Below are 14,783 nucleotides of genomic sequence, written 5' to 3' on the forward strand. Positions count from 1 at the left end.
GAATGGAGCATTTTTACCATGTTAGGCAAGCTTAATTGCGATGTCACGATCTCTCTCCTCAAGATTAAGGTTAGGTGTAAGGTTAGCAGTGTGGCTAAGGTTAGGGTTGAGGTTAGGGTTAGGTTTAAAATCAGGTTTTAAGAAGAGAAATGTTAGAAATAGGTGGGGTTTAGACTTTGTGGCTGTGGTAACTGGTGACAACCCAAGGAGAGGCTCACTACGTCAGTAAGTGCAAAGTCCATTAGTACTCTGACATTTTCGCGTGTTAAAATGCTGCTTTTTCTACTCTCTTTTTAAATGAAACATGGCCTGATCCTCACAGGGAGGGAGGGAATGATGAATGGGCTCTGAAACTCCTCCACGAGACAATCAGGGAGAGACATTGTTCAGTTTCCACACAATAATTATACGGTTGGCTTCCGCATGGTGCTTGATAACTGTTAGGGACCAAGAATTCTCTTTGTAATCAGGCCAAACTGTGAACGCCACAGGAATTAGAGCTGAAGTTCTACTGGCTCAACGATTTTGTAGAAAATACTTGATGAAGCTTGTATCATCAATGTCGGTTAACCTCAACATGGTAATGGAAATCAATAGATAACTGTTTACATTTAAACTGAAGTTTATCTCAAAACAAGTGTTTGAGTAGTGAACAACTCTCTCCAAATTATATTCACACTGAATAGACTGAGAAATAAATGACGGAATGTCAGGTATGAGAAATAAAGAGGAAGTAGATCAAATCAATAAGCAGGAAATGAGTCCCTGCATGCTAAGGCCAATCAGCTTCAGAAAGGAAAAACCTCCATGACTTTACCAATGTGATTGCTTATTGAGAAAAGTTTTGTATATCCCGGAACCAGTTATATCTGTGCTAGCTGCCAACCAGTTTTTTCTATGGTGGTGCAATAGTCCAACCTGTCATTGCACTGTAAAATTAATCTACAGCAGGATGCCTCATACTGTAGTTTAGTGTGAGTGTGTGAGTGTGTGTGTGAGCTTGTGCATAGAGTGTCAGGATACACATTAAATTAATTTTAAAGCAAAGAAGCAGACGAGAAAGAAGGAGACTACTTTGTGTGTCAGGCACATAGCCTACTGTAGTCCAGAATGGGGAGACAAAACCCCAAGGTGGCAAGTCCATCTGTTAAACCAGTTATGGAAAACGTTGTTGCTTTGACAGCTGCAAGGCATTGTGATTCTGTAAGGGTTTCCATCTGATTTAAACAGGCCGTCGTGTGATGAGGCTCACGTCTGTCTGTCATACGTACAGTAGGTCTGTCTGGGAACCAGGATGTGTGGTACTTGTCTGTCAAAGGTCTGCTGGTAACCAAGCTGAGCCATATGGTGACCAGCTTTGGGACCAGAATGACGGCAGCAACCCAGCTTGTACAAGAACCTACATGTTTGAGGACCTATGTGTGTGATAGGGTTAGCATTAACATTACTGTACACCTAAGGAGACATTAATGTGACGTTATGCTAACATGACTAGCATAATTATTGACCCATGGGACTCCAATGTAGAACATGATAAGAGGAACACACGTAAGTTTGATTTTACCTGGTACATGAGGTATGCTTATTCTAAGGACTCTCAGTCAGATGCATTCCCAGTGTACTGAGAGGTTGGAAGTGACGCATTCTATTTATCTTGTATTGGCTGAAGGAGAAATGAGCTCTGGCTTTCTGAATCAATAGACTGTATTCTAACTGTGCCCCAGGGACTGGAACTGAGTGCCATTGCTTATGGTAAAAGGGCAAAAGGTCCCAACCTATGTTACCTGCTCTATTCACTATTATATAACAAGCCAGGCAGCCAATGAACACTCCAATCCCTCCCTCACTGAGACTGTGGAAAGAGAGGGAGAGACTTTGAATGCTTAGCATTTGGAGCTAACAGTAATTGTTTATGGAGTGCTTGAAGGACATTATTATCTGTAATGTAAATTACTAGCATGCTCTCTATCAGAGCCAGGTGACACCAAAAGGAAACCTGAAGCCAGGGATTAGTAACATCTCTCCGTCTTCAATTATCATTCATTATCATTTATTAAAGCTGTCACATAGCAACAGAAAAAGTCATACACGTTATAGCTCCCTGACATGAAAATAGTGACCCATCTTTCTTCCATCAAAATAAATACTGAGTGTTATTACAAAAGTTTATTCTTCGACAACCTTTTTGGGAGATTTACTGTTGAGCACATTCATGCTGTGAGCTTGCTCTGCCTTCAGGGCAGCTTTCAGAGGCAGCACCCTAAGAGTGAGACTGGAAGGTTGGGGGGTTCCTGGTGTGAAGACATGGTGACAACATGACAAAAACAGAAAAAGGATTGAACCAAAATGTCCAAACCGGGAATGTATGGCTTTGAGATACAACTCTTTCTATGACGTTGTTGCATCTAGATCAACTTTTAAAAGGCAATGGTTTGTTGAGATTTAAAAGTACCAACATTTGTGTATGTTTTAAATTGGCTTAACAAAAATGGTTTGTTGAAACTGCATATTTCATTTTTCTTCCTCATTGTCCAATATCTCCCCAGATGAGTTATGTATGATTGACTTGATTTGCCTATTACATTGTAGCTCTCTATGTGAGGTGCAGTCCCTTGCCTTTCGCCTCTTGACAACTGACCTCAAAGCTCAGCCTCTCTCAAGACCCATTTATAGGTGTGAACATGCGTCCTGTGTCCGGATCATGTCCACATTCTGATTGTACCCACATTTCCAGACAGGTGTGTACGATTCAAAGACTTTGATCAGATCTTGTAAGTGTAAACGGACAAGATCAGGACAAGATCAGGATGAAGGATGCATGTTAGCTGCAGGTATAAATGGGGCTTCAGATGTCCTGAGTATGCAGAGTCAGGGGGTGTTAGAATACACCACAGGGACAAGAAGATGCCTGTGGTTCTGATCACTAATGAACAGATGAATCATTGAATATATCACCACTTTAACCTTTTACGTATGTGTATGTTATCCACAAAGGATAAAAAGGAGCTCCTACTGGACAAAGCAGTAGATACAATGAATTACCATACTTTCCATTATCAGCTGTCAAATATGCGCTATTTTATGGTTCTCCTTTCAAATCTACCTCTTGCATGTAAAGTACTATAGTAAACATGAAAGGTGTGTTATTACCACAGGAGGTTGTCCTTTTTAAATCTCTACAGGCAGTATTCTAATTCTGGACTTTCAACCACCAACACATAATGTACCATGTCAATCACAGAGCTTTATATTCCAGGTGTCATGGTAACCGCTAGGCCCGGGGGAGTGCGTATGCAGAATCCTGTACCTATTATCACAAACAAAACATGATGGGACACACTTTTTTGTTTGGCTGAAATTATTATGGTGGCCACGTCCACTGAAAACTGGCAATAGAATGTTGTGATGAACAAGGTTTATAAACATCCTGAACAAAGGAAAGCTCAATCAACAGCTGTATGAGACTGCATCAGTCATAGTATATGGTAGCATACATGTTCAGCCTTTACCATTATACTGTGCTGGAAGGATAGGCCAGCAGAGCTACTGGAATGGAGAATATAAAGTCATTATAATTGCCCACTGAACAGACAGACTCATTTTACACTCTTTGCAGAAAAATACATCACTATTTAAACTTTAAAATCTCAGAAACAGAAGCCTTCATTATGCTGACAGAACAATGCATAATCTGCTTCATTGGCTGAATTCACTTCCTAAAAAACACAAACACAAAATAAAATATACAAATGGTTAAGATAGTTCACGGACAAACATTATGTTGCATTGTTAGTACAAAGTGCACAGTCTTACTCACAAAAGGAATCATTTGAGAAGATGTTTATATAATTAGAATGGATTATACACATTGTAGTTACTTTTATATTCATAATTTTTTAAAAATGACATAACACAATTTTCTGAATGTATTACCAAAAATAAAATAAAAAATTAAATTAAATCCTCAGGATGAATGAAAAGGAAAGTTAATAACTTAAGTGATCAAAATACCTATTCATGGTTTACATCATGTTGGTCTCGGACAATCAACTGATGAGAAGACTATGGAATAATCTTTTTACATTATCATCTATATTTTACAAAAGTGCTAGTGCTTCAATTAAGGAAGAGGTCACAGTGAAAGATATCGTTTTTTAAAAGGAGAATAAAAAAACGAACAAAAAACACATTAGTTTGATGTCTGTAGTGGGAGGGTATAGCACTGTAAATGCTCTGCCTATATATTCTAAATACATTTAGCTGTCAGTTACTGCAGGAAAAAACAAGAACATTTGTATCGACCAAGACCCTCTGGAATAGCAGAACTGTCAATGCCACTAAAAACCTTCCCCTGAAAAGTATAAATATTCCTAAAATAAAACTCAACGTTATTATTACTTCTCATGAATCTCCAGGGGAAAGTTTGAATCCAAGGACAGGATGAAGGAGTGTTGTTACTGAAGTTTCAGTTTTCTAAGGAGGAAGACGGTATGAATGTCATGATTAATGGCTTAATGCTTCTGGACACTGTGTAACACACTTGACCCTGCCGTCAACACCCCACTCTGAGACATCTGAATGGTCATCTACATTCTCTGCATTACAGAAACATGAGGACCGTACTGTTAGCCCATCAAAAGCAGATATCTACAAAGGTTGGACATTTCATCAGGAAGTTCAACCAACAGGGTCATTTAGTTTAAATTGAATGTGTGTTTAACAGAATGGATGTGTGGGGGAAAATACAGTTGGTAATCTCTTCATCCTGTTGGTTGATCTCTTTACATTGCTTACTGAAAGTAAATATTCCCAGTGCTTTGGACAGAACATATAATTAAGTGTACCACTGGTCCTCTATTTGATGACTCATAGAAAATTAAATGCTGGCTTTGGTGGCGAATACCTTACATGAGCTAGACCTCATTGGTAGCCTACTGAAGGACTCAGCAAGTGGATTGGTTTGCTCTGAAATTGCACAGGAAAATAACCTAAGTGAAAAAGCCAATGTTTACATTTCAGGTGCAAGTAAAAATTGGCTGAAGTGCTGTGTATACATTTCAAGGATACCTTTGATTGCTGATGAATATAAAATGAATGAAAATGTGAGTACATTCTGGCACATGTTTTCAGGCTACTGTTAGTCATGTATAAGACATTGGATGTTACTGTGTACTGGACTAAACACACGTGATGTTGAGAGCGGCACTTCAAAAAGCATAGGACATGATCTCAAGTATGCACACACGTACTGTACAGAGTACGGTAGTAGACTACCACACAGCAGCAGTAGGAGGTAAAATACTGTGACCAAGATTAAATGACTCCAGCAACCATAACCTTTTAAAAGCTTTCATCGAAACATGTCCATCTTATTGCATGGTCCTTCCTTGTAGACATCTGAGAGATGAGTCATGACAGGGAAGGGATGGATCCTTTATATATTTTAGCAGCTAATAATACTCATCAAGAGTCGGTCAAGAGCTGAATTACTTCATACTTTACCGTAGGTGTGTTCAATTACTTTCTATCCCTTTCGGCTTTTGAAGATTGTGCAGAACATCAAGATAAATCAGATGATGTAGGCTGCTAGTGATTGAGTACAGGGCACCAATGACAGGGAGAGACAAGAGACCTTTACATTTTTTAAATTACAACATTTCAAGTTAATGCTTCATTCTAAGTGACACTAAGCCTTACTGGAACATTCGTCTTCTAACGGAGCTATAGTGGATCAGAGAGATTTGGAGTGTTTTCCTTCCTTTTCTAAGAAAAGGAAATATGGAAGGACATATCTTAAAACCAAGTTCATATCAAATAGCTTTGGCAACATTATTCACCTTTTAGTGTTCCACAGTCCATAATCAAATCCTGCTACTAAGAATGAAGTCCGGAGATGTTGTTGAGTTGGATGTCTCTCAGTTGGAGAGGCTGTTTTAGAATGACCCCTCTAGGGCTGGTTCTGACCCAGTCCCTGTCTCAGCCTACATGGGGAAGTGACTGTCTGTCTGTCTGTCTGTCTGTGGTTGTCAGAAGCAGGACTCCTGCGACTCTGTGTCCTCTCTTTGCAACGACTGCTTTTCCTGTTCAATGTGGTTTCCATTGTGCAGGGCAGCATACCTGAAATGATACGAAATGTAACATTAGTTTCAAAGTGACATGGGGTTATCATTCAATGTGCTTCAATATTCTGAGATATATCAACATTCCTAAAGACACACACAGCACACAGATTAAAGAAAGTGCATAACAATATATTTAATTTAGGATTCACTGTTTTGTTGAAATTATAGCCAACCCTGGAACGGAGAGAGGTATTGTTGAGTAACTTAAATCCCACATAAAGAGAGCAGCACGTCTCTTCTGCCAGGTTCAAGCAGTCTGGTTAACATGAAGCTCTGGGATGACAGTACATTGGGTTTGGCTCTGAGGAGGTGAGCCATACTTTCTCTTCTCTGAGGTTGTTGTTGGCAGCAATACAGGAGTGGAACTACAGTGAAACCTTAACTGGTTCCCTAAAGGCCATGGTCAACCAGGATTAGTGAGGAAGCTATAAAGTAGTCAGAGTGCTTTATAACGACCATATTCAGATACACTGTTCAAATATACAACTATACCCCTCCAATTATACGATGTGACATGAACAAGTGGGATGTAAGGCTGAGTCAAGACAGCGAGACTTCTACTTGAGATGACAACACTCCCTTTCACCATCTGGCATCATGAGAACTTGAAGATACACCAAATTGGCATATAGGCAGACATTTTGACTTTAATGGATGACTGAAATAGTGTCATGTTGATGAATCGAGACGATAAAGAATGATGATTTAAAACCATCGAGCTGCACATTTTAGTCATGCCATCAATTTACTTTGACAAGTTTAGGGCCACAGATGTTTTCTTAATCCTATTTTTCCGGACACGGTGACTCTCAAATGAGTAAGCAATATGATCAACCGTTTCATATGGAGTTCAATTTCAGGGATGTTTTGCACGGATCATCTCCCCGCAAAGGACATATAATCATAAATTAGCATGAACTCCCATTCACTGTCATGTGATCATTCATTCACTCGACACATATAACATTCTATTGAGGAAAATTGAGACATTTCTTGACATCGTCCAAGGCTTTGAAAAAGTAGTCAAATGACCATGCTATAGGACTATGTCTGCATGATTGAAAGGCATGTCCAGAAACAACCTCTCTTTCACTTCATATTTGAGAAATCATATGACTGGGGTTGTCATGGGGGTGGTTGTAGAGGTAGAATTTGAATCCTATTAATCCAAAGACCAATTAAAGCCTGTGGTTTTAAAGTCTAACATGCTGACCAGACCGGACACGTCGCATGCGCGAGCGTTGCAAAATAAATGTAAAAATCCATGTTATTCAATTATTGCACCCACACTGCTCGCACGCGCCAATGTGCGTCTGCGTTGCCAAGGGCTAAAATAGAAGTCATTCCTATTTCTGAGGCAGATCGCGCTGCAAGTCCTGCCTCTCCCATTTCCTCATTGGTTTATAGAAGCAGGTACCCACGTGTCATCTCCTCATTGGTTATACCCACGTGGGTGATTGAAAGACGAACTGTTTTGCCGGTCGTCATGGTAATACTATGAAAGTTTAGATGCCAATCACCATATAAGTTCAAAGATGAAAAAGCCTGGAAGGAGGAGAGATGACTAGAAATGATTTGGTTACTGTTTTATGTGTGGATTAATTGTCGGAGTAGAGGACCTTGTGCATTTCAGGTAAAATAACAACTCAATGTTTATATCCCAGGACAAATTAGCTAGCAACAGCAGGCTAGCTAAATAGGACAAATTAGCTAGCATGTGCAAGCTAGCTAGCTAAATTGCCATACATGTTTCATGCTTTTCGACCTGTCTCCAAATTAATGTCATTGGTTCAGAGTTTGTTTTGATATTTTAACCTGCGTGTCATGATCGCGTTTGGTGCGGGGACAAAATAAATGTATGCACGATGGCACACGCTCGCAGCCGGTTTGGGTTCCGTGTTGAAACATGGGCAAAATTTTAATGAGGCCAGATGCATCGGTCAAGACAGACACCACATTTGTTTAAACCAATGGCATCTTGGATTGTATTTTCAACCAAGGGTTTCAGAATGATATTCATATACTGGTAAGGTAATATTCAATAAGGTAAGGTAATTGACTCCAATAAATGAATATAGCAAAATCCTGGATTGGCAGAATTGTGGGTGATACCATTGCATTAAAAATCATGCTCACTAAATTACATTTTAAACGTGCAAAACAGCAATTCATCAAACGGATGATAAAGAAAGACCATTTGGAAACCATATAATGAGTGATTTCTCTGGAGTAAATTGCTTACATAGAAGTGAATTAAATATTTCACTGTAATGTAGACTCACTGTCTCATTAGGAGATGTTTTCATAAACAACCAAACCAAAGGTGATTCCTGCTTAGAAATTGGCCATGAAATGTACCTTCAAAAAAACTCAGACCTCTCTAATGTTCCGGAATTCAGCAGAAACCAAAATTGCTGCCACATTGCAGTGTTTAACCCAACAAGTGCTACCACCTACCCACAGAAAGGACCACAGACTGAACGGAAGATGATGACACTGCTCCTAATGGATCAAATGCTCTGGAAACATATGACTGTGTTAGAGGGGCAGATCCTCTTTTTCTCTGTGTCCCTATATCAGCCCCTCAGTTCCTGGGCCTGTTTCCACAAAGTGTCTCAGAGTAGGAGTGCTGATCTAGGATCAGTTTTGTCTTTTAGATCAAAATGAATATGATTGTATGGACAGATCCTAGATCAGCCCTCCTACTCTGAGATGCTTTGTGGATACGGGCCAGGCCCTAAGCTCTATATACCAAGGATGGGGCTACAGCAACACAAAAACTGGCATAGGCCAGAGCCCCCACCGTGTGTCTGTCTGTCTGTCTGTCTGTCTGTCTGACCTTCCTTCCGCTTGACTGGGATGTCTCTGCTGCCCACTCTCCACTGCTCTCTCTCTGACTCTCATCCTGACTTCATTAACACCTAACACCTAACCGCTCTTTTCACCAACCATTCTTTTCAAGTCATTGCGATATGGCTGGATGTTGGCCTTTCAAGCCAAGGCTAACTACAGTACATCTCATCTATTCATGCTCTTCAGTTTGTCCTCATGCTCACATGATCTATCGTGTTGAAATGGTAGCCTCAATCTCCACAATTACAATTACACAAACAAAAAAATCTATGACATCAATGAGCTCAGATCAGATATTTAGCCTACTGTACTTTCACTAGTAGTGTGTGTATTGTAAATACATTTGAAAAGACTGACATTTTAATGCGATCAATCTAAAACATACTCAGGCTTCCTGAATCCAATAACGTTACTTGGCCAAGCTTACAAATAAGAACAAATACCTGCCTTATTTTACCTGCTCTGTATTCAAACTAGCGCTGGATGATCAAAGATGTGTTAAAGACATCCAACTCAGCTCTCATCTTATTGGTAATAATGGCTCTTTGCCACTGACTACAGCATAGCAGCCACTTAGATTTGACCACAGCAGTCAACTGTAGAATACTGCCAATCACATACACTGAGAGTAGAAGGCTGGCAACTCTATTATGAATTATTGTATACAATTGCAGCTACTCTATTTACTGTAAGAGGGATTTAACTTCTCAACTTTGGCCCAGTAGAATAAATCTGCTCATCCTGACAAATTTTGGCTGAACAGCTTTGTTCGGAGAATGACTAAAGAGTTGGACATCAGTTTGAAAATATAAACTGTGAAATGAAATGACTCAGAGAGTGGGGACCGGGAAACTAACTAAACAACAATAAAAAGAAAAAGGATTAGATCAATACATGTTTTCCATTTTGTTTTTCTGGTTACCTTGGGAACATCAGAGTGAAGAATAAAAACACTGCTATAGATTGTCCTGCTGTTCAGGACAGGAGCCTTTTCACTGAGCTGTATGGGATTAGTTAGCAAAGTAAAACCCAGATAACTTGCTCCTCTTGGTGATCTGCAATCCTGCAATTCCAAGCTTCCTTTGCAGGGGGAGAGGAAATCTATTATATACTAATCTACTCCAACATGTTCTAGTTCACAACAGGGCACAGGGAGGGCATCAGGGCACAGCAGGAACAGCATCCCTTCATTTCACTGGGGCTCACATTCCACTTGTCATTCTCCAGAAGAGGGACAGGCAGGGCGGCAGGGGGTCACGGGCAGGGGGCTCCAGATTTGACTTGAATGATACCAGCCTGATTAAGTGAGCTATTGTCTCTCTAGGGATGCAGGCTGAATTATTAATACTCCGCCTCAGCCACTACCCACTGTTGTTTCTAGAATTTATGTATGCAGTCGCAGTAGCCCTTTCCTGCAGTCAAATTACTTAGTGGCTTCATGGGTGAAATGCTCTTAATATTTTTAATAATTTCATAATTAATACACCGTTTTTGTTGTTGCTGAAATGTCAATCAGTTTTGTTATATTTCAGTCTTCTGTGGTGTATATAAAGTATAATATTGGGATGGAAACTCAAAATTGGGTATGATTTAGCCGACTGCAGTAATTAACATAGGAATCTTTTTGAAGAAAGACTTAAATGAGACGCTCCATCATACAGAATTCCCATATGCTAGTCTGGATATAGACATGGAGCTCCATCATACAGAATGCCCATATGCTAGTCTGGATATAGACATGGAGCTTCATCATACAGAATCCCCATATGCTAGTCTGGATATAGACATGGAGCTCCATCATACAGAATGCCCATATGCTAGTCTGGATATAGACATGGAGCTCCATCATACAGAATGCCCATATGCTAGTCTGGATATAGACATGGAGCTTCATCATACAGAATTCCCATATGCTAGTCTGGATATAGACATGGAGCTTCATCATACAGAATGCCCATATGTTAGTCTGGATATAGACATGGAGCTCCATCATACAGAATGCCCATATGCTAGTCTGGATATTGACATGGAGCTCCATCATACAGAATGCCCATATGCTAGTCTGGATATAGACATGGAGCTCCATCATACAGAATGCCCATATGCTAGTCTGGATATAGACATGGAGCTCCATCATACAGAATGCCCATATGTTAGTCTGGATATAGACATGGAGCTTCATCATACAGAATGCCCATATGCTAGTCTGGATATAGACATGGAGCTCCATCATACAGAATGCCCATATGCTAGTCTGGATATAGACATGGAGCTCCATCATACAGAATTCCCATATGCTAGTCTGGATATAGACATGGAGCTCCATCATACAGAATGCCCATATGCTAGTCTGGATATAGACATGGAGCTTCATCATACAGAATCCCCATATGCTAGTCTGGATATAGACATGGAGCTCCATCATACAGAATGCCCATATGCTAGTCTGGATATAGACATGGAGCTCCATCATACAGAATGCCCATATGCTAGTCTGGATATAGACATGGAGCTCCAAAAAGGGCCCAGTGCCAGCCTGGCAGTGCTATGGGGATAAGTTAAGCAGTGTGATTGATCTCTAAGTGAAGGGTCCAAGGTACGGACAGCTCGCTGGCTGGACTTGCACGCACACAATCAGGGCCAGGCCAGACAGGCTAGCTAACACACAGGGGAGACAGCTGTGAGTGTCCAGGCTAGCTAACACACAGGGCAGACAGTTGTGAGTGTCCGGGCTAGCTAACACACAGGTGGCTGTGGGTGTCCAGGCTGTGGGTGTCCAGGCTAGCTAACACACAGGGCAGACAGCTGTGGGTGTCCAGGCTAGCTAACAAACAAGGGAGATAGCTGTGGGTGTCCAGGCTAGCTAACAAACAGGGGAGATAGCTGTTGGTGTGCAGGCTAGCTAACACACAGGGCAGACAGCTGTGGGTGTCCAGGCAGGCTAACACACAGGGCAGACAGCTGTGGGTGTTCAGACTAGCTAACACACAGGGCAGACAGCTGTGGTGGTTGGAGGAAAGTTGGTGAACATGCTGAATCTCTCAATGGAACAAAGGTAGAAGGTTGATTACTTTTAGCTGAGTGACGGTTGAGTTGCAGTGGTGTAGCATTCCTGACCTGATTGTTTCTTTGACTGGAATGAGGAGCAGACATGGAGAGAGCAAACATAGAGAGAAGAAAAGTACCTACAAGTCCCATGGGAGAGAAGTCTGTGTTTACCTTATACACACCACCCTCTTCAGTTCAGATGGACTGTTTGTGTGTGTGTGTGTGTGTGTGTGTGTGTGTGTGTGTGTGTGTGTGTGTGTGTGTGTGTGTGTGTGTGTGTGTGTGTGTGTGTGTGACCGAGAGAGAGAGAGAGAGAGAGAGAGAGAAAGAGAGAGAGAGAGAGAGAGAGCGTGTTGAGGCATGAGAATAAGACATTAGAGTACACCTTTGTGTGTGAACATGATTATAAGAGTATGTTGTGGAGTGAAGTGTGCTGTAAATGTGCAAGTCTGATTCCTTTTTGCCTTCACATAAACCAGATACAAATCTTGCTATAAATTTTCACAGGCCGGCCCCATCGCCTGAAGTTTACATGAGGACAGCACTAAAGGAAGTCCCTTCCCTTTCATCCCCTAGGGGAAAAAGAACATCTACCTCATCACTGTGAGCCACAGAGCCAGAAAAGCCAGGGGAAGGGTGAAGAGTGTTGACTCACTTGTTAAATCCACTTCAATGAGTGTAGATGAAGGGTAGGAGACAGGTTAAAGAAGGATTTTTAAGCCTTGAGACATGGATTGTATATGTGTGCCATTCAGAGTGTGAATGGGCAAGACAAAATATTTAAGTGCCTTTGAACGGGGTATGGTAGTAGGTTCCAGACGCACCGGTTTGTGTCAAGAACTGCCACGCTGTTGGGTTATTCACGCACAACAGTTTCCCGTTTGTATCAAGAATGGTCCACCACCCAAAGGACATCCAGCAACCTTGACACAATTGTGGGAAGCATTGGAGTCATCAGGGGCCGGCATCCCTGTGGAAAGCTTTTAACACCTTATAGAGTCCATGCCCAGATGAATTGAGGCTGTTCTGAGGACAAAAGGGGGTGCAACTCAATATTAGGAAGGTGTTCTTAATGTTTAGTCCACTCAGTGCATTTGCATATAGGAAAAGTTAGCAAACACAAGATAGTAAATAACCAGCTGCTGTTTACCTGCTCATAGCTAACAGAAGAGCCTTAGCGTTTATGATTCAGATGGTTAGAACAAAGTGGGGTGTTTCATACACAAGTTACTTTTCAAGCTATAAACATTTCCTTTTGTGATAATTTATACATTATGCATTACTATGACAATGAGCAGAACCCAGTAACTGTAAAAATCAAAGGGCTCTGCAAGAAACCTGCAGCTGGACTGCGTCCAATGTAGCCCATGGTGCTTTATTTTCTATGTAGAAAAAAATTCACTTCCTACAGTCCATTTAAAGAGGAAAAATCCTCATATTTATGTGATGCCCTGACAGTGTAAAACAAACATCTTTGAATCATATGTTCGGAGTTAATAAAAAAAACGAAACTCATTGTTAAGGTTGAAACACACAGAGAGAGAGAGGTTCCTTTCCTCTGAATTACGTGGTAGAGCTTGTCCTCTACGGCTCAACAATGTTTCCATCAGATAGGCTATGAACTGATTGGTTGGTGCTCTTTTCTGGAACTAGGGGAGCATGTGTTGAATGTCAACCTTGCACTTGTGTTCTTTAATTCATAGGTGAACTTATATGTCAACTTTTAATTCAAACATTTCACAGGTGCATTCATGTTGCCTACATGGTTTTTTGTCATAGTCCGTGTGGGTAGAGTTGCCACAGGTTGGAGGATGGGTGATATTTTCTACATTTTGTCAAATAAATGTGCTGTCATAATTCACAATTTGTAAGTGTGTAAGTGGAAATGTCTATCAAATATGACAAGTAGGCTAAAGTACTGCTGTTAACATAAGAGCCGTCACATGTTGAGAACGTTCAAGTAAATGCAGTCATTTCATTCAACGATCAACTAACAGTTGAGAAGTGCTACTCAGAGTCCAGCACAAAGACAGGCATGTCCTCCAGAACCCATACAATGGCAGACAGAGCAAAAATTGTGTTAAAGGTACTTGATGCTGAAGACCAGCAGCACAGATAACTTTACTCCTCTTAAAGCTATTAATAGATTTCACTTTCGGTTTACATACTTTAAAACCTGGTGAATATGTAAAGTTGCACATGCACGTCTTAATAAATCCTCTAGTAAAACACGTTTGTTTTGTATATCAGATTTCAACATTACCAACATCTTGTAAACTATCCTGTAATCCTGCATAATAGCGAGTAAACGGTGCATTAACGGTAGTTAGTGACCTTGTATCTGTGTGACTTTACACTTCAGACTACTTGTAACATGTGATCCTATCATTGCTACTACTGATACAATCCTCTTGTGAAAAACAAGTGTATCACTTTCCTGAACATTGATACACTTGGCATAAAAGGGCACAGCAGATTCACAGATTAACATAATTAATCATTCATCCATTCACCATGACCTAAAAACAAACATATTTCCACATACTCTATACATATGCATCAAGTACTGAGAAGTGAAGTTGCAGATGTCCGCCTGCCTGCATTGGTGGATGATAGAGCTGGTATTTCAGTACATATGGCAGTACCATTCAAAGAGCTATGACAACCATCATGCTTATAGCTCTGTAAATGGCGCTGCAATCTGTACCACACTGTGTCTGGGCGTCTTCTGGCAGGCAAAAGTCAGTCAAGTAACGCAAA

At 40.8% G+C, this 14,783-nt stretch overlaps 1 protein-coding gene across 2 annotated transcripts in view; it reads right to left on the bottom strand.

Annotated features, from left to right (window-relative positions):
* Positions 1 to 3,398: 3,398 nt before the first annotated feature.
* The window catches only part of LOC106611927 (5-hydroxytryptamine receptor 4-like), a 106,888-nt gene continuing 95,503 nt past the window's right edge, over positions 3,399 to 14,783 (bottom strand). For both annotated transcript variants that reach the window (XM_014212600.2, XM_014212595.2), the window contains one exon: positions 3,399 to 6,117. In XM_014212600.2, coding sequence (XP_014068075.1) covers positions 6,027 to 6,117 — 91 coding nt within the window. In that variant the 3' untranslated portion in view covers positions 3,399 to 6,026. The remainder of the gene's footprint in view (positions 6,118 to 14,783) is intronic.

This window comes from Salmo salar, chromosome ssa09, assembly GCF_905237065.1.
Source record: "Salmo salar chromosome ssa09, Ssal_v3.1, whole genome shotgun sequence".
Lineage (NCBI taxonomy): Eukaryota > Metazoa > Chordata > Actinopteri > Salmoniformes > Salmonidae > Salmo > Salmo salar.